The following is a 22,341-nucleotide window of genomic DNA, read 5'->3' as shown; positions in this document are numbered from 1 at the left end:
GGGAGAGCTGTTCTGATGCACAGTTTACAATTATCCGGTTCAGTGGGATTTGACAGACCACTGACGTGAGGAAGCTTTCCTCTGATACAACATGCACAGCCTTGTGGGTCCACAAACTTTATTGGGCAGTTCAGCTTCACTGATTATGGGCAATGATTGAACCGAGACCATCTTCCTACCCTCTTGTTCTTGTTCCTTCTGTTACCTCTTTGGGATTTACTGCATATCTCCGGACGTCTGTGGTACTGGGTCGGGTGTCTCTCTGGCTTGGGATGCCTCTCTGCCTTCCTCCAAGCTTCACTGTGTCTCTGCGGGTCATCAGCTTCAGCCATTCCGACAGGTTTTCTGAACCGCCCGATCCATCTCTTCACGGGCGTATCAGCATGTCCCACTGCTAGACTCCTCTTTCGCTAGTTAAGCAGACAGCTCGGAAGTCCTTTGTTTCTTTCCATGAGGTGTTCTTTGCGCTCCGCGCATCCTCCTATTCTCAGTACCAGGGTCAGGCAGTACTTTGTTAGTTGGGAGCTTCTTCATCTCTGTACTGTGGGTTGTCTTAAGAGACTCTACCCTACAACAAAATATAGATCTCGAGTCTAGATGAAGGTTGGAGTCGAGGTAACATACAGAAATGTATAGAGGGTTTAGAAGAGGATGGGATGTGGTATAACTTGGTGTTCTATCCCACAGGTGGCCATACTTGTCCTCAGTGTTTTCTTTTCACAGAGCGTACCTTTAGTTCAAAGGCTCAAGAAACACATCCTTTATGCTTTTTCTTTCTCCTGAGCCAAATATAGAATCGGCCCAGGCTGGACATTCGAGCACTACCAGTTTCCCAAGTCACAGCTAGGCAGTGTGGAAGACCTAAGGGTCTTTCCCTCCCAATGATTGGGGAGGGATTGGCCGAAGGCGAAATATTGTACCCCCTTTTTCAAATAACCCCCTACCCGACATTCCCTCCTATTACATGACCGCAGACTGTCCCCTTTTCCCTTTGACAAAACATCCCTGCTCTGTTAAAACACAGCAAAATTCAACAAAGGCACTTTTTAATTTCTATCAATGTCCCATTAACAAGGACAGGTGAGGTTGGGCATTGAATACAGAGCAAGCACACCTGAGGACTGTTGGCACACCACAGATGTATAAAAGGTGTGAGCCAGAGAAACAGAATGAGCAAGCTGGAGCCTGAGGAAGTCCACAAGTCGGCGTACGAGAGCACAGGCAAACTGGGACACTCTGAGAACCCGAGACCTGCTGGCGGAGAACAGAGGGGCGAGACACTGAGAGCCTATGGTGTAAAAGGGCTAACGAAAGCATGGCGAGGGAGCCGTGTCTCCTAGGAGCCAGAAAGGGGTTAAGTGCAAGGCTGCTTTCCAGAGTGAAGTCTGGAAGGGTGGTCGGTATCCTGGGCCAGAGAAGCCGTCCAGGAAAGTTGGAGAGGCTGGCGATTAACCCTTGGTTTTCAGTCGATGTGTCGAAGTGACATTAAAGGAATCACAACCAGTGAGTTCAAAGTCAGAGGGGAACCTGGTTGATAATAGCGGCAAAGTGCTAGGGATAAAATGTTGCAAGCAGTAAGATCATTACAAGGACGAGCATAGGATAAGAAGCGCAGTGAAGAGGAAAGCTTTGATTGCCCGTTGTGAAAGTTGAAAGGTGAGAGAACCAAAGTAGCAAATGTTTGCATGTATGTTAACACATGGTGAACGGAGCCCTAGTGAACAGAGACATTGTGTACAGGAGTGAAGTTTGCGGAGAGAGCGAATATGGAAGGCTATGCTTGAGGGAAAAGGTACGCCGAGACCCCGTGAAAACTTTGTGATGACTTGTGAAAAGGTGCCAGGGGCACGATATTGAGAAGAGTTGAAGTTGAACTGTAAAACAGTGCTGGGGGCATGCTGATGAAAGTAAGCCAGGATTTTAACTGCAAAAAGGTGGCAGGGGTACGATGAGAATAGAAGGCTGAAAGAGAGGCCTAGGTATAAAAGTGGCCTCACACAGGGTTGAAAGTACTATGTGTTCATCGAAAGTCTCTGATACGTTGAACTGCTGAATAACTGTGTGAGGAGAGCCAAGTTGTCAGAGTGGTCCCGCCTGGGTCTGAGGAATACTGGGCATTGTAGAAAGGCTCTGGTACACCAATAGATCAACCTTTTTGTGAACTGTGAAAGTCTTGTGAACTAATGATAAGTAGCAAACTTGTGTGCAGTATGTGGCACTGTGTGTTTTGTTCTGCTGTGCCTGCTGATTGTTCTGCTTCCTGGAGTCTTTCTGTACTTTGCATTGTGAAGGAAAAGGTGGAGCTTTCCTATTTAATCCACACGCCATCGTGGAGCACGGCGTGGTTTGTGACACTTTGTGTTTTGTGTTTGGTGGCCAGTGACCGCGACCAAACCAAGGGTTGCCCAATAATTGATCTTGACGGATTTCATTTACTGGGAGAAGTACCCGATTCCAACTACCCCTGGAACAAAAATGTAAGTCCGGACCAGTTTTTTCTTTAAAGTTACAGTGCCCAAATTATTAATAGGTGCAATTGTGACTCACTCGAAACACACCGGGAATGGTGTGGACTGTGAACTGTATTCCGTGTTCAAATAGAGTTACTCAGCTGAGAAATATTATACAGGACTGTATCTGGTATTGGATAAACTAACAACACACTGTTGGGATCGGATTAAGAATGGCTGTGGGTTCTGACCCTTGAGTTCTCTACAGGCATTCATTTTCCGAAAGGCACTAAAAGGTGAAAGCGTGACAGGAGTGTGGTTACTTGTAGAGCTTGAAATTGGTATATTAGAGGCTGTGTTTTATGGTTGGTAATTGACTCCTGTAAGGAAGGCATGGTATCAAACAGTGAAGACCGACACAAGTGATCACAGTACAAGGGTGTTTATTGAACTTCAATGGGTTGGATGAACACTTACCTAACCCTAAATCTAAGGATGGGAGCAAGCTAAGACAATCAAAGTAAAAATAATGCATTCCTAGTGGAGTCTCTGTCAAAATAAAAGGGCATATACAAATAAACCTATTGCCAATCCTTACTTATAAATACAAATGGTGTGGGACAACAGTGTATGCAAAAGAAACATGTTCAAGAAACAATATGTCTGGATAGGTGAGTAGTTGGCCTCCCTTCCCCGTGTTTTCAGCATGGGACAAAGCGGCACACTTGAGCTTCACACACACTCTGGCTTCTCGGCCACTAGGTAACAGTTCAAAACATAGGTATCAGGGCATTCTGCCAAGGTCTCTCTCCCAAGGACAGTCTCCTATTGCAGAGGGCCTGACGTAAAAAACAAACACAAAAGTTCCTTTCTCATTATCAGGGTTTTCACATTCACAGTTTCGCCTCGTTTGGGCTCAGACCCTTTTTTAACACAATGTTCACAATTGGTCTCCCTTGTTTGTGCTCGGACCACAGATCCTCCTCCTTCAGGCTCAGATCCAGAAACCGAAGACGATTGTGCAATGGGTTTTGCTTAAACCGTTGCAGGACCACTTTGATTCATTCGTTTCACTTTTTTACTTTTGCTTCTGTCACTTCTTAGCTGAATACCTCACAGAGACATTTCATTGAACACACCCACGGTGCCAGACCACTCTGCCACAGGTATTTATCTTTACTTGTTAAATTCAAACATCCATAAGCCATTAGGCTTTCCTCGCATCTTTCATCACACTCGTTACCAATCTTCATGCTTGCGCTCTTTATGCAATGTTACTGCTTGCAACCTTAACTTCAACACAGACCGGTCTTGCATCGGTCTCCTCAATTCACCGGCTGTGTTGATCTCTCTGACGCTGCTTTGATCTTAGAGCCAAAGACGGTACCACAGCGGCTGCTGCTCCTCCCCAACTCAGTCAGCGGTGCAGGAGGGCTTCGGGTATCACTGACACACAATGCAGGATTCTTCAGTCTTGTTTCCTGGCCTCATGCTTTTTAATATGAAGGATTCTAGAAAGCCACAGCTTTCTGCCGGAAAGGTCAAGGGTATCCCCCTCCTTGCACCCCATTCCTGGTTTGCCGTCTTTCTTCCCTCGTTCAGCTGCCGTCTTGAAAACACTGTTCCTTCATGTGCTTTGCCTCGCTCGGTGTGCCCTTGTGCTCCGCCTTTGTTCTGTGTGGGGAAGCTTAATGGAAGTCAGGTGTGAATGGATATCAGTAATTGCCTCACCTTGCCGTACCATAGTAGTGGCACATGTCAGCTATGCTGCTCGGATGCAAGTCTTTTTTCTTCCAGAACGGGCTCTCCGTAAGAAAGTGTTCATGAAGGTAAAGGGCGTCAGCGGTTAAGGGGGGGTAGAGTTCCTACTTATCCTACGGGTAGGATGGGGGTAAAGGTGTTAGAGGGACGGGGATACCACGTCTTGCCATTAGGTGTCCCACTTCCACTCCCCAAAGACTCCTCACCAGGTGATTCTCCCACACTGGTCCACCCCCAGGGTCTGGATCCAAAGGTGACGGCCATGCTCTGGCCACCTGAGAGAAAGATCCCTGTGACTAGCGGGTGAGACACCTTCTGGTTTCTCACACTCCCCTTGAGATCAGACATATACTATAATTGCAGATCTCAAGTGGGCTGGTGATTTCCACATTCAACTTGTGCACAACATCACCTCTATCTTGCAAAATGAAGAAGGGTAAACCTCTAAGAACTGGTTTACGCAGTACAAATGTAAGCACTGGTAAACATGCCCGGAGTACAGCTGCTGATAAAACTGGTGACGTACTGCTCCCTGGCACAAAAAAGGGGAAGAAAGAAAGACCCCAAGAGCGGTAAGGTGATGTCTCAGTCGGTGATCACCGGGTTCTTTGAAAATAAGGCTGTGCCATTGGACACGGATAGTATTTTCCCTAAAGAGGGAGCCACTGGAAATGAGCCCCGCCCCACTTTCACAACATACAATTCTAATAACACTCTAAACCCTGTTGCCATGGGTGAAGTTTGCCATAGCTCATTCACAATCGACAATAATGGTTCTCTGCTACACATGTGCATAGATTTGAAACAAAACTCACCACCAGCGGGAAATAATTATCGGAATAACATCATTGGAACAAACGTATCTGTAAGTCCGGACTTGGAAAAATTGGTTTCACCATCGGATGTTTTCACAGGGGACAGCGACAGTGAGTTCGACGTCTTAGTCTATGGCTCAGACTATCAACAAACCTATCTTGAGAGTGCTGGTCGTCGATCTTTGGAACTGAACTACCTGGTCAATAAACTAGATGCCCTTTTCCTGTTATGCACAAATATGGCAGAAGAACAATATGAAACAAACCGTATACTGGGATTTGTGGTAGATACTATCATTGCATTTAGTCCAAATTTTCTGAATGTTACCAATCAGGATGAGGGAAGTGCAAATAGCACTAAAGGAAAGAATCCAATGCACACATACCGGACAAAGAGGTGTCTTCTGTGCCGGACCATTTGGAAAGATTAGATTTAGTAACCCAGACAGCAATATGTGAAAATGTAAGTGTCACGGCAAGTACTAGGGAGCAAGCGTTAGAGGCCATCTCTGCTGAGCAATCACTGCTTAATGCCCCCAATTTGATTGCTAGAACTAAGCAGGGGAAACGAAAAACACGATCACAATTGCTGCTGGGGGACAAAGGCGTAGGAATTGTATGAAAATCTTATTTTAAACAGAAATTGATTGTATGAATTGTGTTATTATGTTGTATTATTAATGTAAAACGTTTTTTTTTCAACTGTATGCACTTAAATAAAGGAAAGAAAAATAAGTAGCAGACTTCCCCGGGAGAGTTGACACAGAGGAATTGTTACCTAAAGGAACTTTGAACCAAAACTGTTTAAACTTTGTAAAAAAGAACTTCATGCAGTGCTTTTGAAAGCCGAGGAACGCATGCTAAATCCCAAGTGGCTCAAGACTTGGGGAAAGGAGCTGTGGACCAGTTCAAATACTATCCTGACCTTTACCCTTTTTATTTCGTCCAACCCCATGCACATTATTGTATTAGAGTGTGTGAGGGCAAGCATAGGCTTAACACAGACACTTTTGTTTTGACTAACTTTGGATTTATACTTTTGGTTGATGGTTGGGATTACTACTATTCTAGACGGAGGGCAAGTTAGCCAGTCCCCAAACCCCTTTCTTTACAAAATAAAGGTTTTCATAAACTTGAATCATTGTGTCTGTGTTTCTCTAATAATACCATGCCTGTCTCACAGCAGAGACACATACGCAGCATCGCTGGCTCTGCAGGTCGTTAGGGGGCTCAGGTTGCAAACGCATTTCTTGTATCGGTGGCTGAGCCTTTCATATGCATGATGGAACATTTCCAAGTCAAAGACTTGCAAAGCACCAGTTACTGTGCAATTCTGTGACAGATAAAATGAGCAACACAAAGTGCACATTTAGAGATTTGTTTGGATCCATGATGTCTACTATCTTCACATTGCTTTAAGTCACTAATCAAATGTTTTTAACATCATGAATAACAACGAGCTGGAGGTTTGTGACAAAGAATCTGCATATCTTTGTTTACTACACAACTTTTATTACATGCCTTAAATCATTGAAAGTACGGTGGGGTGAACTAGATTTTTCAGGATTACATTATCTTGCATTCTGGGACTTATAAAATATTAAAGCCACAATGATATTATTTTGGCTTAACATGTTGCTATAAGGATTTACATGTTGTCATGTGGCTTTATTATGCAATCATTGTTTTTTGTAAGTAAACTCTATAAGACATTATTACTGTAGAGCTAGAAATCCAACAATTTGAGCCAAAGTTTGTTATCCTGCTCACCCCAGCTCCCCTCCCCTCACCCATCTGTCCGACCATCCCAGTCCCTCCTTTTTGGATGCAGCCAGAGTACCACTAGTTCCCTTTTCCCCACTTCCGCTGCTGCCCCTAGGGGAACTATAAGTCAGCGCACGCACCTGGCCTCATGAGAAGAGGCTGGCCTGCGGGAAGAAGTAACGCCAAGTGTAGATCTGTCGCACACTTCATGAATTGCCTTTTCTCCAGGCGCTACCCCCAGAAGGGCAACATAAGAGCAGCGGGTGAATGCAGAGAACAAGAACATAATGTGTAGGTGACTGAGCAGGTTTTAGACGTTCTGTGTCGGGGGATAGCTAGATATTATAATGTATAAATCCCCAACAGCTAAGTCAGGCAGCAAGTACTATACTGTCCAGTGTGGGAACCTGGCACTGCCGCAAGTGGAGGAGCAAGACAATTGTCCCGCTTTGGGATCGAATATTAAACTCCTCTGCAAACAGGGATTGTATACCTAGATGGTGCAAGAGTACTACCTCTTTGGGAGCAGAAACTGTGAACCATGCGTGGCATTTTAAGCCTTCAGAAGTTCATTAACTTGATTGCCAATAAATTGGGCAATCAGAACAGTTCTTAATACAGCAATTAGAAGCAGGAGGAATCTGGTACAAATCACTACATAAGAGTAAACATTACTATGGAATTGTTATTGAATTCTTTTTAAACTGGTTTGTTTCACTTACAAGGTGGAGAATTAAATACTACTTCGATTCTCATTTCTTTTATAGTTAAAATCTGAAGACTTTGCCACGATGAAGCAGCTGATGCCCCTGCTGCAGCAGATATCCATGGTGCACCCAGAGCCTGTCATCCAAGAACTTGCCAGCGATCTGCGCATCACCATTGCCACCCAAGGAGCCTACCCCACGGAATCCACAGGCCCAGATGCCAAGAGCGCTGCAGATCCACAGACCGCACAAGCCAAACGCGGAGGAGGGCCTGAGAGACACAAGTCAGTCACCAAGGATCCAACCTTGGGGATCCGATCACCTCGGCCCACTCCTGTATTGCACCCAAAACCGGAAACTGTCAAGGAGATGGGTGCTGCAGAGAGCTCCATCGTCACCCCAGTCTCCAGAGACCAGCCTGCTGTAGATCACACCACACAGCAATTTGAGGAGCTCCTGGAATCCGCGTATGACCCCGAAATCCCGGTCCGGGCTGCTGCCCTGCGCTCCATCGCCCGCTTGGTAGAGCAGCGCGACTCGCAAGCCTTGGGGCAGCAGAGCAAAGTGCTTCAGGTAAGAACTCCCCCTGAGTTAAAGGGGTGCTTTGATGCTGAGGGCTTGTACTGTGGGGTCTCTGGAGTCATCCTGAATTCATTTCCATTTCTATGTTAGAAGAAAAAGCGGTGGCAATCTCGATTGGAAAATGCTGAACTGAAATGATAGAATTTCTACCCATTAACAATTTGCTTTTAAAATCGAAAATGTAAAAAAAGTCTCTAGCACTCTGGAGTTGCCCACTCAGGGTTCGAAAGTGAGATTCGACGAGGAGGTAAAACCAGCTCCTGGGGGTCGGGCATCAACCTGCAGGTAGGAGCTACGGCAGGGCAACGTGTTTAAATGTGTATTAGATCTGTTCTAATTCATCTTCATTAACATTCTCACATACTCAGTTAATGTCACATTGGAAGGCACCAACTGACCCTAGGAGCCAAAGGTAGCTCCTGGTAGCTTTTGGTTCCAAGCCACCCAGGCTCTACTATGCTAGATTCAGGAGCTAAATAGCTCCCAGATCCCCTCAATGCCAAACCCTTCCCATAACACAAACCATATACAATAAATATATGTATCAGTGCGCCATGCATGAGTGGCCGCCCTTATTTCATGTTTCATGATCATTGTGTTTTATGTCTCTTGTGCCCAGCAGTGTGGTGTGTAGGAAGCGCTGTTGTATGTTTGTGTAGTACCAGATGTGTGCATTTCTTTGCACCAATTTGAGGTGGTGTTGTATGTGTGATGAAGTGACGACTGTGTTCTTTCTTTCAGCTCTTCCTCGAAAATGTGCAGCACGAAGACTCCTATGTTTATCTTTCTGCTATCCAAGGTAAGGGGATGTTTGAGAAGCTTCACCCACACTTCGTTCCATGTCTTAGGGTTTGGTGAGCCGCAGCTGCTTTTGGACCCCGACCACGTGGCACTAGACCCTAGAAGTGCTGCTGTTCCATACCATGTCTGACCCCCTACTGCCAGTCCTGGATCCACTCGGTGTATGCGCACACTTAACATGGAAGGTAAATGTACATGTCTAAGAATGCAGTAGTGGGCAGGATTCCTACATTACCTCCTGGAGCAGGCACGAGGCTCATGCAAAGGCACAATGGGGTACTCCCACAGCCTTGCACGGCATGCATGGGGAGTGTGCGACAGGGCCCTCTGTCACAGGCACTTGTGCCTAAATGCCTAGTGACATTTCAGCACGGGGCACACTATGTGAAATGCATGCTTCAATGTGTCTTCTAGCTTTCCCACTGCAAGTAAATATTGAACGAGATCCTTAATGTATGCGACAAACCCAGTGCCTTGCTATCTGCTACTACATCTCATGCCCTCCTCGACGTCTCTGATTCCTACTGCAGTAAATTCTCCACATAAAAATAAAGTTGCCAGCCTCACTCTTTCATAACAGTAACCCTCGACTGGTTGACATTGGGGTTGCATACGTGGTCTACACATGACCTGTAAATGATGTTCCTTCTTTTGCCCTTCTCCTCGTATGCAGAGGTTCTGTGAGTTCAAGTTGGTTGGACTCCACAGTTTGTAGCTGCCTCCATTTGAAAGGATTGGGCAGATTTTGTTTCCAGGGGGTAAGGCCCCGGGCGGCCTTCATCCCCCAAGAAACGCGTTCTTAGCATCATGGCTGTGGTCCCCTGATGCCCCACTTGGCATTGCACCTACGTAATAAGGCACAGTGAGGCTTGAGAGACTGGGCTCCGCCTGCCTGCCACACGTAGACCTTCTGAAGGAGAAATGGGACTCTGTGTTTTCATATCCCATAGAGTACGCTCTCTGAAACCCAAAGGAATTTGCCTCCTAGAACCCTTAGCTCTTGGGAAAGAGGTATGTATATATACCCTGCAAGTCTCCCATTCACTGGATATCTTATGATCCTTGCGGCGCACATACTGTGTCTTCAGATGGCGAGAAAACAGAGTCAGATAGATAAAAAAGAGAAGAAAAGGCAGAAAGAAACGATGAGATTGTTAAAATGGATATGTCTGCAGAGGACTGCGGGAGCAGGTGCTGAGGGGGTGGTAAGGGAGAGAGGGCGCTGTAGTGCTTGGGCAATGAGGGATGGTGAAACAGGAGAGAGGAGCAGGTAAACCTATTGCCCCTGGTCCCCTCTCCTTGGCTCTGGTGTGTCCACACACACACCTCCCCCTGCCTAGCACTGCAGACGGCTTTCACTACTAGCCCCTACCAGCTGGGAGGATATCTAAAGTGCAGCACGATCAGTGGAGTAACTTTGCTAACTTTGCTGAAAATGTTGGGGGGGGGGGGCATGACATCTGAAGAAGAAAGTGCCCCAGCCAAATGAATGGGGACAAAATGGCGTGCCATGAAAGTTGGGGGGGACAAACACCCCTGTGCCCCCCATCCCTAGAATTACGCCCATGAGCACGATCACCTTGGGCAGCATGATGATGCTGTGCGACATTCGTTCAATACCCTGAGTACCACATTGTGGGTTTTGTGGGATATCAGTTCCCATTCGCCCTGAAACTGTATCCCCAGTGATATCAGCGCCATGCAAAACACCAGAATTATTATTCTTACTATTTACATGTGCCACACCCATTACACTTACCTGACTTTGCCCACGAGTATACTCCTGCAGGTCAAGATGCCACCTCAGAACACCATTTAACTTGCAGCCACTTTACCACCCTGAGATTGTATCCTGCAACTCCTGCATACATGTTTTTATGTAGGCTCAGACGTTTACCAGGCATCGGGGTCCAGTTAAATCTGAACTACTGTGCATCACTGTTTTTGCAATGACAGACTTCCTCTTGTTAGCCAGTAACAATCCCATCCCCTCTCGCAGGACCAAAGCACCAAGAGGCTACGCAAATAGCAGAACGTGCAAGATATAATAGCCTATAACATGACGACATATCTGATGATACAACCTTGTCAAGGTGGTAGCACTGTGTGACCAAGCCTCTAATCTGCGTAAGGACTATACAGTGTTTACACGTTGTCGTGCTTTTCTAATTACTATGTGCTTGTATACCAGATTAAAATGAGCAATCCTAAAGACTGAAGGCCCCATGTTTCGTTTTGGCTATTGGCGCTTAAGCGCCACCTATAAGCCAAATCTATTGCACTAAAGTACAGCTAGGAGTAATACACAGCTTGTGTGTGTTTGGTTATTTACCTACCTATTTGCTGCCCATGGCCATGCGAATCTCTATGGTCATTTCCACCCCTTGCCCACCCCTTACGAGCCCCTCGCCGACCAAAACACATCCTACTCGGATCTCTTCAAGCAAGCTCTGTCAGGTAGTAACATTGACATGTCCGTGTTATTTCTAAGCAGTCTGCTGGGAGTTAATGGCATAATTGCAGCTTTAAATGTGCTCATGGTAAAAAACAACGTTTCAACCAGGTGTGCCTTCAGCCACTGGATTTCTACCTGTCCTTGCACTGAAGTCCTGATAAAAACAAGCATGACAAAGCCAACGTTTGTGGCTTGCGTGTAGGTGTTGAATAGCCATTTGCTGCGTACTGCTAATTACACAATTTTCCACCTGCTACCACCTTATATGCCGGTAGTACTGTTATGGCATTGCCTGGCAAATATCTATCGCATGCCAAACCCAAAACCCCAAACTGCTGGCTTTCCCAAAGCAGGTTGAATTATTGCAGTGCACTGAATGTATTTGGTAGGGGAATGGTTTGTGGTGTGAGGCTTTCATTGTTTGTAACAGTCGAAAACATGCTTGAGGGCTATTCTAAAAATAAATGTGGTGACTTGTTCTGGAAAAATACCTAATTGATGCAGCCTTGGTGGATACATTCACAGATTTCCACTTGGGTGATAATCAAGTATTTGTTTTAATTTTGTTGGATTTATTTCTACAGGATGTCATTTTTATGTATTATAATCTGCTGTGGGTGAATTGTTAAAACCCACCCAACCATAAGATCTCGGTTGAGATGCAAATCACTGCAGTTACTGTTAAGCTAGATGCTTTCACATTACAACAGATGCACACACTTAGCTACTTTGATGTCTCTAGTCAAGGCATCCCTGGAAGCAGCAATATTCAGGAATAGAGGACCACGTTTTGAGGGATGGGGCAGTGCATGTGCACGGGAGAAGAGGGGGTGCTATTCTTGTTCCTTTTATGAAACCTGGAGTGAGCAGAGTAACTTTGAAAGAAATGTAGCTCTTTAGTTAAATGATGCTAGATATATTGGCTTCTGAGTGCATACAAGTATCCCCAAACACACATCAGTAAGGTTGTAGGGAACTATATGTGAGCAGTCGGAGGCAGCTGTTACTGTACACTTCACCAGCACACTGCATCTCACAAAAAGTTATATAGTTGCCTAGCTAGAATTTACAGTATTCTCGTCAGTCCTGCATCTGCAAACAATGTAATGTGTCCCATTGTCAGATAGCCACACCAATTCAAAGATACCTCTGAAACGCTCCGTGACACGTTTTTAGAATATACTAGCAAAAAGTACCCATTCTCCATCAATTGTTGAAAATCAATGATCATATAGGTCGCTGTTCCGATTCGCTTCTTGCTTGTTGTGCTTTGCACTCTGAAGTAAACTGCAGTGAGAATGGGCACGTATCGCTGGCTGACATAGCCTAGAGCAGACGTGGAAGGGAGGCGAGAGTTGGTGTGCTGCTGCATACTGGGACCTGCTGTGCTCTCTCCCCAAAAGTTGCCTCACCCTGGCGTGGTGCAGTTCGTTGCAGTGCAAATGTCCCAGAAACTGCATTCTAGAGTTGAGGACCGGTCCTTCTATGATCACATTGATGTTTCGCTGATTTCAGGCAACCGTCTCATGTGCAAAGGTTTGGAAATCCAGTGAACGGGGTAGTGTGTCCAAATGTCATGTTGCCAGTATTGTCTGGAGGGTCCTAACCGGTAACTATGCAAAATGTGGTGCAGATTGGTGAAACAGTGTGGAATTGTATAAGGAACAACGCTTCGCCAAGCCACAAACCCAACACATTTTCACTTTTATAAATATAGATATGAAGTGTTTCAAAAGGTGTGTTTGGGTGCGAACCTCCTATATTATGCTAATGTATCTGTCTTAATTCTCCTATGAAGGGAGCATAACGGTTTTGCAAAAATAATATATTTCCCATTAATGTGTGAGCTGCACTTTCGCAGCCAAAACCCCTCCACATATCTCCTTTTGGAGACCTTTCTGTAAGCCACTTCCATAGGATGGCTTCCATTGCGTGGCTTTCTTTCAACCCCTCGAACATGAATTGACGTCAGCCTGCATGCAGATCCGTCAAAGTTAAAAGATGCATTTTCTTGTACCTCTGTGCCACCACTAGTAGAAGTCTAGTAGTGATAGTGCTACTATTATTACTAGTAGGAGTACTATCATCAGTAGTATTGGTACTCTGAGGATTGAGTAGTAGTAGTAATTCTATTTTAGTAGTGGCCAAAGCTCGACGCTGGTATGAACTGTGGTGGTATCACAACTATGAATAATAATATCAGAAATAGTTGTACTCCTACGAGTAGTTCATCTAGCATGAGGTGTTACTGCGAGCAAGCTCTGTATGTCAGATGGAACCATTGCCATCCAGATAGGTGGCAAGAAGTCTGCAGGACAGCAAAATGGCGAATATGGATATCTCATAACCAAAACCCAATTACCGTCATGGACAATCAGGATATTGATGGCCTCTCTAAGTAGGAACTTAGGTTTTCTGCACCAAAGGGCACAATGAGAGCATGGGTTGTACAGTGTGCCAACATAGTTGACAGAATGTATGAGTTTGTGCATATATATTTGTTTTCCATGACTTCAAATTTTTAAATCGGCACCTCCGTTCTCTTTAGATTTGGATAGCAAGAGAACGCCTGCAGAAAACCCAGCCACTCTTGCCAGACAAGTGAAGAAAAACCTGTTGGGCAGGGTCAATTGGGATTTATCACTGAAACTGCCACAACATCCAATCAAAGAATTGTTTTCCTGTGCTTTTCAACTGGGAAAAAGAGGTGGCTAGCAATAAGCCAAGCTGTTGCACTGTGAATACCTTAAAGGGTTCTCTGTGAGATGCGTATGCGTGTTTCAGAAGTTCTTTCTCAGGGGGACTAGGGGGGCGCTTGATGATTTCTAACAGAAGCCCTGCTGCTCATGTGTGAAGACATTTCTGTCTGTCACTGAACTGCTGGAGCCTCCAACTGCTTGACTCATACACTACAAGGCTAGAGATCTCATTCTGGATAGCGTGGTCACTTGCTACCAGTAGTAAGGGGTAAATACGGTCAGTGGTTGACTACTCCCAATTCCAAAAGGGCCAGAAATCACCTGAAAGACATATAAACAAATCCATTTACTTACAGTTCGCCTTCAAATTACTGCAAGTAATAAATCTGTACCATCGGAAAAACCCCATCACAGAAAAATGCTATTTTGTACAATGGGGTAATGTCTGCAGAGCTAAGAGGGCCGGGTCTCAAAGATATAGAGAAACTCGACCACAGATATTAATGGAATTTATTTGGGGTTTGACTGCAAGGGGCAATAAACCAAAACTATCCACAACTGTCTTTTAGGCACCACAACCTCTGAATACTTGAAAACGAATGCATTCCTCCTGTGGAGACCCCACTGCACAATACATCTTTGGTCAGGATGTTGCTCCTAACAATTGTCTCTGAATCTGTTTATCTTTTATGTCCATTCCACAATAGGTTCTCGATTAGTCTTATAGATCTCTTCCCCACTCCTCCGGAATAAATGGAGTTCTTAGGGTTACCTACCAGGCTCTTACCTTCCCGGCCCCTGGTTCATTTGTGCCGTGTAGCAGAATCCCCTCGTGTTAGTAGTTCTGTTGATAGTTCTGTCTATCCATCTTGTATGACATTTTGAAGATAAAGGTTCAAAGGTCTCTAATCTCTGTCCACATATCAGCCTCTTCTCCAGGATAGTCATTTTGGCCATTCACATCCTGGTAGGGAAATGGCCTTTCCAAGAGAAGCAGTGGGGTGGATGGTGTTCACCAAGACGTCTCATGCACTCCTGTTGTAACTCAAGGCTCCACAGCATTTCCCAGAGGTGCGGTGGGTGTGGAGGGTTTCAATGTGCTGTTTGAAGTTCAAGGTCATCTCCTTGCCCTTAAAGGTCTGAACCTAGAACCTCCTGGTGCTCTTTAGCAGTCCTCCTCCTCACCGAGCCGATATTCACTTATTCTAGTGGGCCTTGTGGTAAACCTAATCTCTGGCCTTGAGCTGACTTCCGCTCTCTACTAACCTCCCTGAGGTTTCGGCAAATGCTTGTTCATTCTCATACTTTGCCCTGAAAACAAAGAGTTCTGGTGTCTCATTTGCTCTCTGGTGCTTTCTCTGGTCTCCATGTGATGTTTTACTGCCGCACCCTCTCGCTTGCTGTTTCCTCTCCCCTTCTTCCAAATACTCCTCTTTCCCTAGTTCTGGCCACCTTCCACTTTCCCCCTTCTTTTGTGCCACCAGCTCTTTTTGCACCACCAACTCCTGCCCCTTCAACACATCCTGCTGTTTGTCCACCATCACAACCTCCATCTCCAACTGCACCGCCAGCTTTTTCTCTACCATTAGCTCTTTCTTCAAAAGCGACTCCTGTACCTCCAACTCCTCCTGCACCACCATCTGCTCCTGTACCTCCAACTGCTCCACTCCTTGCTGCTCCACTACTCTGAACTCCCAGACACAGCAGTTCTTTGAAAAAGCCTTTATAGGGGTTTCTACTCACTCTGTAGGCTGGAAAAGGATTTGCAGTTGAGTGTAGTAAGCTGCAGTTGAGTGTAGTAAGCCTGCTTGCTTGGGGGTTGCTTTCTGAGTGTGCTGCACGTAGATATGTTGGTGTCTATTTTGTCAGCCTGCTTACCCCTGTAAATCAAGCCTTTAAAAGCAGGCTCTTGTTTTGATTTCACCTGCTTGTGCATGTGCGATTGCACCTGAATATCAAGCCAGTGTTCATTTCGTGATCTCCGACTTGGGCCACACTGGAGCAGCAAACTTGTTCTGAGGACATTGCATCTGGGTGAGCTGTAATGCTACATCTACACTGTTCAAGTATCACAGGTCCCTTTGTACCAGGCCCAAAGATGTCTTATCATATGCTGAGTCTGATTCTTTAAAGGGCCAGCAGCGGCTGTTTATGCCATGTAGTGATCCATTCTTCAGTCCTGCAGTGTTGTGGGGGAGACCATGGGTTTCTCCCATATTGTGCCTGGACCCCATCATGTAGTAGCTGGTGGTGCTCGGCCCACTGAATCGCAGCCACACACACTTTAAGGGCCAAGTAGGGGATGCCGTCACAGGGCACTGAGGACATCTGCGTCTCAGACCTCTGCCAAGCCATAACTACTTAAGTTAAATCACTGTGAGCCAGAAATCAAATGTCATGGGTGCCTGCATGGAACCACTGTGAATGTTAGACTGGGGGGGGGAATGCACAACTAATTATTGATTAGGTTCAATTTCTCAGTTGGTTTTTGTGATAGATTTCAGGTGCTCCAGTCAAATATCCCTGGCTAAAGGGTTATAACAAATGATGTACAGGTAGAAGTTCCTCAAATGAATCAAGGAAATGCCTGGGCACTCTCCTGGGAAAAACTCTCAAATGATGTATTGCACAAATTATTAATTTCAATTTTCCTCTTAGGAGGACACACATTCGGGAAAATATGAAAAATATGAAAAATCTATTTGATGTAAATTCACAAATTATTGTTCAAAATAAAAGTTCCAATACCAATGTAGTACATTTTTTTAATTAAAAAAAACATTTTATTAAATTTTACAATTCAGTACAGAATTCACAGTAATGCAACAAGCACGAGTTATTTCATATTGACATGTTTCCCAAGGTGTTTGTCGATTGCAGGAACTGCTAATGGCTTTGTGTCTCTGTAGTTGTCCACTTTGAAACCATACAGGCCCCTTCTGGCTCTAGTTTCTCTGCTCTCAGCTTTTCTTGGGTGTGGCCCATTGTTCAGAACAGCGGGCTGCACTGGAGCCATCTGGTGAGAGGGGGCCTCCTGGTAAGGGTTGGGAATTTGGCCGCAAAAACAAAAAACGGGTCCCAAGTGGTCAGTGTTCTGTTCAGGGCGCCTGCTCGGATAGTCGCAATTTTCTCGGCTACTATGTCCCAACATTCCAAGCACCACAACGCTATCGATGGGCCCCCTTCATCTTTCCATAGTTTGGCCATTGCGTTCTTTGCTGCTAGGAGCAGGTGAGTGCATAGGCTGGATATTTGCCCTGACAGTGGGTATGTGCCGTTTCCTGTTTCCCCCAGGGTAAGGAGAGCCCAGTGATGTCTTTAATGTGTTTTAGTATTTCTCTCCAATACATTTCTGCCTTCGGACAGTCCCATACCATGTGGAACAGTGATCCGGGTACCAGGCAACCACGCCAACATTCTTCATGAGCACTTGGATTGGCCTTATGAATTTGGACTGGGGTCATATAGTATCTGTAGCATAACTTATATCCCCCTTCTCTATTTGTGACGCATTGCGAGCTTTTGTGCAATCTCGTCCATGCTTTCCCCCACTCTTCAACCTCTATTTCTCGGCCTAGATCTTTTTCCCACTCCAGCATGTATCTTTCTTTTTTCCCCGGGTCTGTCCTGTCTAAGAGGCGGTAGATAGTGGAGATCCTACCCCTGCTAGTTGGAGTGTTTAAAGAGAGCTCGAGAGCCGTCAGATCTCTGGCGCATTTTTCTCGTATTAGCCCGCTAGACATCCAGTGCCTTATCTGAGCGTAATGGAATCTCTCCCGTTCCCCTACTCCAAATTTTACTTTACATCTCTCAAATGTGATGGGGGTTCCCTCTTCTAGGAAATCGCTGGTTTTGAGCAACCCGCCCTCTATCCAGGACTGGAACTCTCGCGGGTGCCTACCCGGTGAGAAGTTGGGGTTATTCCAGATGGGGGTCAACGGACCCACAGGCCCACGAACCCCCCATCTCCGGGATGCAGCTTTCCAACAATGGCACCTGACTGCCGTGGCCACCAGGGAGCCACTGTTTGCCTGCGGTTTTATGTTTGGCATGTGTGGGAGGTCTGATAATGGTACCGGGCACCAGAATTCTTCAATTTGCCTCCATTTCGGGGGGTCTGATTCTTGCACCCAGGAGAATGCGCGCAATACTTGGGTGGCTAGGCTGTATCTAGCTAGGTCTGGGACTCCCAGTCTTCCCTGTGTCTTCCCTCTTAGCATGATTTGTTTATTAATTCTAGGTCCCCCCCAGACGAAGTCTAGAATTTTCTTTTGCAGTGCTGTTAGAGCTGGGCCCGGGATATGTATAGGTAATGGTGTGCAGTGTTAGAGCCATCTGGGAATTAGGTTCATTTTGATAGCTGTAATTCGCCCAAACCAAGAGATCTCCTGCTGTTTCCACCTCTTAAGGTCGTCCTGCAGGCTGTGGATAAGTTGTGGTATGTTGCTAGAGTACAGCCGCGATGGGTCTCTTGATATCTGTACCCCGAGATATTCAATATCCCCTTTAACCCATGGGATTGCCAATAGGGGAGCTAGCAATTCTTTCTCTTGTGCGGTGAGATTGATATCTAAGGCTGCGGACTTGGACCGGTTCACCTGAAATCCCGACAGGGTGCCAAATTCACCAATTTCTTCCCACAGTGCTCACAATGATTTTTGTAATGATGATGCAGTGATACACATCATCTGCATATAATGATATATCATTATATATATAATCATTATATATATAATCATATAATGATACACATCATCTGCATATAATGCGATTTTATATTTGTGGTCTCCCACTGATATCCCTTTTATATTCTCATTTTGTCTGATTCTGGCCGCAAATGGTTCCATCGACAGGGCAAATACCAGGGGAGAAAGCGGACAACCCTGCCTAGTACCCCTGGATATATGTATGTGTTCTGATCTAGTACCATTGACTCGTAGCTGTGTTGTGGGCCGTTGATAGTTGGCCATCACCCATGTGACAAAATTGGAGCCAAAGTCAAAGTGTTTGAGGTCTGCTCTAATGTAACCCCAGTCTACACGGTCGAAGGCCTTATGTGCATCTAGTGAAATCGCGGCCATGCCACTTTCGATTACATTTATTATTCTCCTAATATTGTCATGGGTTCTTCTACCTGGGTTGAATCCCGTTTGGTCTTGATTGATTAAAGCCGGGAGGACCGCGCCCAGTCTTTTAGCCAATACTTTAGTGAATATCTTGCTGTCATTGTTCAAGAGAGATATTGGGCGGTAGGAGTCGAGATATTCGGGGTTCTTCCCGGGTTTATGTAATAAGATCGTGATCGACTCAGCCATTGAATCAGTCACGGAACCCGTGGATAGAAAGGAGTTAAATAGTTTAGCCAGATGTGGAGCTAGAATTCTGGTGTATTTTTTGTAAAAGTTTGCAGAGAGGCCATCCGGCCCCAGAGCTGTAGATTTAAGGGATTTAATAGATTCGATGATTTCTTCAGCATTAATGGGCTCTTCCAGGCCTTCCAATTGGGTTGTGCTCTGAGGGGGAATGGCCCCCAGGAATTCCGGCAGCCTATCTAGGACCGTGGGATCGCCAGACATTATGGATTTATGGTGCTTCACCAGTTCGTTGATTTTCCCTGTGAGGTGTAGTGTAGCTTACCATCTTCTCCTTGTATCCTTGCAATATTGTTTCGGCTATGCGTCTTCTTCAGTTTCTGCACTAGAACTTTATTTGCTTTATTCCCTTTGCTATAATAGAATTGTTTCGTATATGCCAGAGATTTGGCAGTGCGATCTGCGCAGTGCATTTCTAGCGCTAATTTAGCATTTCTCAAAGATCTTTCAGCCTTCCTGGTGTAACGTGCTTTCAGTTCCGCTTCTCGTTGGGACACTTCTTTTTCAAGCTTGGCCATAGCTATATTCGATATTCGTCTTTGCTCGGCTCCTGCACCTATCAAAGCTCCTCTGACTACCGCTTTCATTGCATCCCAGATGATATTAATAGGGGATTTTTCTGTGGTGTTTTCTGCGAAATAGTTGGTTATTGTATTCTCAATTTCCGACCTGATGGTTTCGTCTAGCAGCAAGAAGTCATTTAATTTCCAGTAACTAAATTCACGGAAACTGCCGAGTGATCCGAAATCATGCATGTGTGTATTTCTACATTGTTTAGGCATGGGACTAACGCTCCGGACAGCAAAATAAGGTCTATTCTCGAGTAGCCTTTGTGAACATTGGAGTAGTGCGTGTAATCTCTTGAATTGCTATTAAATAGTCTCCAGACATCCACAGTCTCTGTCTCTCTGAACAGCTCGGCTAGGGAGAGAGCATGCGTGATGTCTGCCACTGTGGAGGGAAGGGTTTTATCTGCTTCCGGGTTTGGCTTGGCGTTAAAATCCCCACCGATGAACAAATGTCCTTCACGAAATGCTAAGATAGTTGGAATAAGGTTTTTGATTAACCTGTTTTGGGCTGTGTTGGGGCTATAAATTGTAACAATTGTGATAGGCAGTTCTTCAAAAAAGCCCTTAAGCAGGAAGAAGCGACCCCCTGAGTCTCTTCGTATTGTGATTTTTGAGAGTAGGACTTTGTCGCTTAACAATATCGCAACCCCTCTTTTTTTCATCCCCGCGGTAGCGAAGTAGGCTGTCTTATATCGCTTAAATCGTATGCGCCGTTCGCCTTCCTGTAACAGGTGAGTTTCTTGGAGTAGTACTATGTCTCCAGCCAGTTGCTCAAGCCGATGTTCTACTGAGCGGCGCTTCCTTGGTGAATTCATGCCTTGCACATTCCAGGATAGGATTCGTATCTCGCTCAGATCAGCCATAGCCCAGGCTTTCCTGTTGCTTATGAATTATGTGTGGTTCCCCCTGTAGGACTGTGGGGTTGATACGCGGAAACTGTAATTGTGGCAAAACAGTACATGTTCTCGTATTCTTGTTGCGCCCTGTGATGACGTTCAGCGGTACGTAGCTTACTGTGAATGATGTCCGAAGCTTTGAATTCGTCCTTCTAAGACCCCTATCTACCCCCCTCCTCCTGGCCCCCTCCCAACATTGAACTGGTAGGTGAACCGTCATCCTACCGCCACCGGGGAACTGGTGGCACCAATGCTCCAGCTGCTGGCCAACTGGGCCACCGAATTCCGGTTTGATGAAGCGCTGCCATTGTTCTTTCATCGCTCACCTAGTCAAGTGTAACTTTCCTCCTTTTGCCGTATGTCCATTTACCGCCCTGAGTGGGGAGATCCTGGCAAACAAGGCTGAGGATCATCGGAGCCTTCTGCGGGAAGCACTCAGCCCAACTCGCTATCTTTCTTCAGGGGGCCCCGAGGTCTGCGTCTTCTGTTAGTTCTTGTCCACACCCCCCCCTGTTGACCTCCGGTTGGGTGTTAGCTGCTTCTTCGGATTCGGATTCCTCCTCTGCACTCTTTCGACCCATGAGTTTCTCCGCTTCTTTCATTGTGTGAATTTGCCTCTGGGTCCCCACCCATCTGAATTTTACTGAGGTGGGAAATCCCCATTGGTACGGAATTTTCTTGTTACGTAACCACTCCGTCAGTGGTTGCATCATTTTCCGTTTTTGGAGGGTCAGAATCGCCAAGTCCTGATATAAAGACAGTGTCGAGCCCCGGAAGGTGATTTGCTGCAATTGCCTAGCTTCGCGCATTAGATCTTCTTTTATTTGAAAGAAATGTATTCTAGCCAGTACATCCGGGGGGAATTTAGATGTTTTCCTGGTGATCGTTCTATGAACCCGATCTAGCTCCACGGGCGAGTTATCCGGTAGGGTGATGATAAATCGAAATAGCTCCGTCACATAGGATTTCGGGTCTGAATCTGTGATAGAGGAGGGAATCCCTCGAATACGTATGTTATACCTTCGTGAACGATTTTCCAAGTCCTCTTGTTTTGTTTCAAGGGCGTTGTATCTGGTTTCGAGGGCGGAAATTTTGTCTCTGTCCTGTTTGCTTTCAAATTTTTGCTCACAGACCTCAGATCCCAATCCGGCGGTTCGTTGTTTCAGTTCCCCCATCCTTTTATCTAAGGCGTTGATTTTCTTCGTAACTTCTTCCGTGCCCTTTTGGATCTCTCTAGCCAATGCTGACAACAGGTCCTGAAGATCGGACTTGGTGGCTGCCTGTGATGAGTTGGACCCTGACTCCCCCAAGGCGGCAGCGCCATTCCCGATTGGCTCTTCTGGGGGGGTCGATCATTTTGGCCCTGTCCGTGGTTGCATTGGCAATGAGGGTGGCGATATCTGCTTGTCTGGCAGACTTCCCACTTTTAGACATGTTGGTATCTGTGAGGTTATATGGCCTGGTTCCAGC

General features: G+C 45.8%; 1 protein-coding gene across 2 annotated transcripts in view; it reads left to right on the top strand.

The window, feature by feature from the left end:
• Positions 1-22,341, top strand: part of TANGO6 (transport and golgi organization 6 homolog) — a 1,470,654-nt gene that overhangs the window by 861,296 nt on the left and 587,017 nt on the right. For both annotated transcript variants that reach the window (XM_069635546.1, XM_069635547.1), the window contains 2 exons: positions 7,558-8,070; positions 8,821-8,878. In XM_069635546.1, coding sequence (XP_069491647.1) covers positions 7,558-8,070; positions 8,821-8,878 — 571 coding nt within the window. The remainder of the gene's footprint in view (positions 1-7,557; positions 8,071-8,820; positions 8,879-22,341) is intronic.

This window comes from Ambystoma mexicanum, chromosome 1q (assembly GCF_040938575.1).
Source record: "Ambystoma mexicanum isolate Mex_15411 chromosome 1q, UKY_AmexF1_1, whole genome shotgun sequence".
NCBI classification, from domain to species: domain Eukaryota; kingdom Metazoa; phylum Chordata; class Amphibia; order Caudata; family Ambystomatidae; genus Ambystoma; species Ambystoma mexicanum.
Note: the sequence above shows the minus strand (reverse complement) of the source record. Positions and strands in the feature narration are given on the sequence as shown.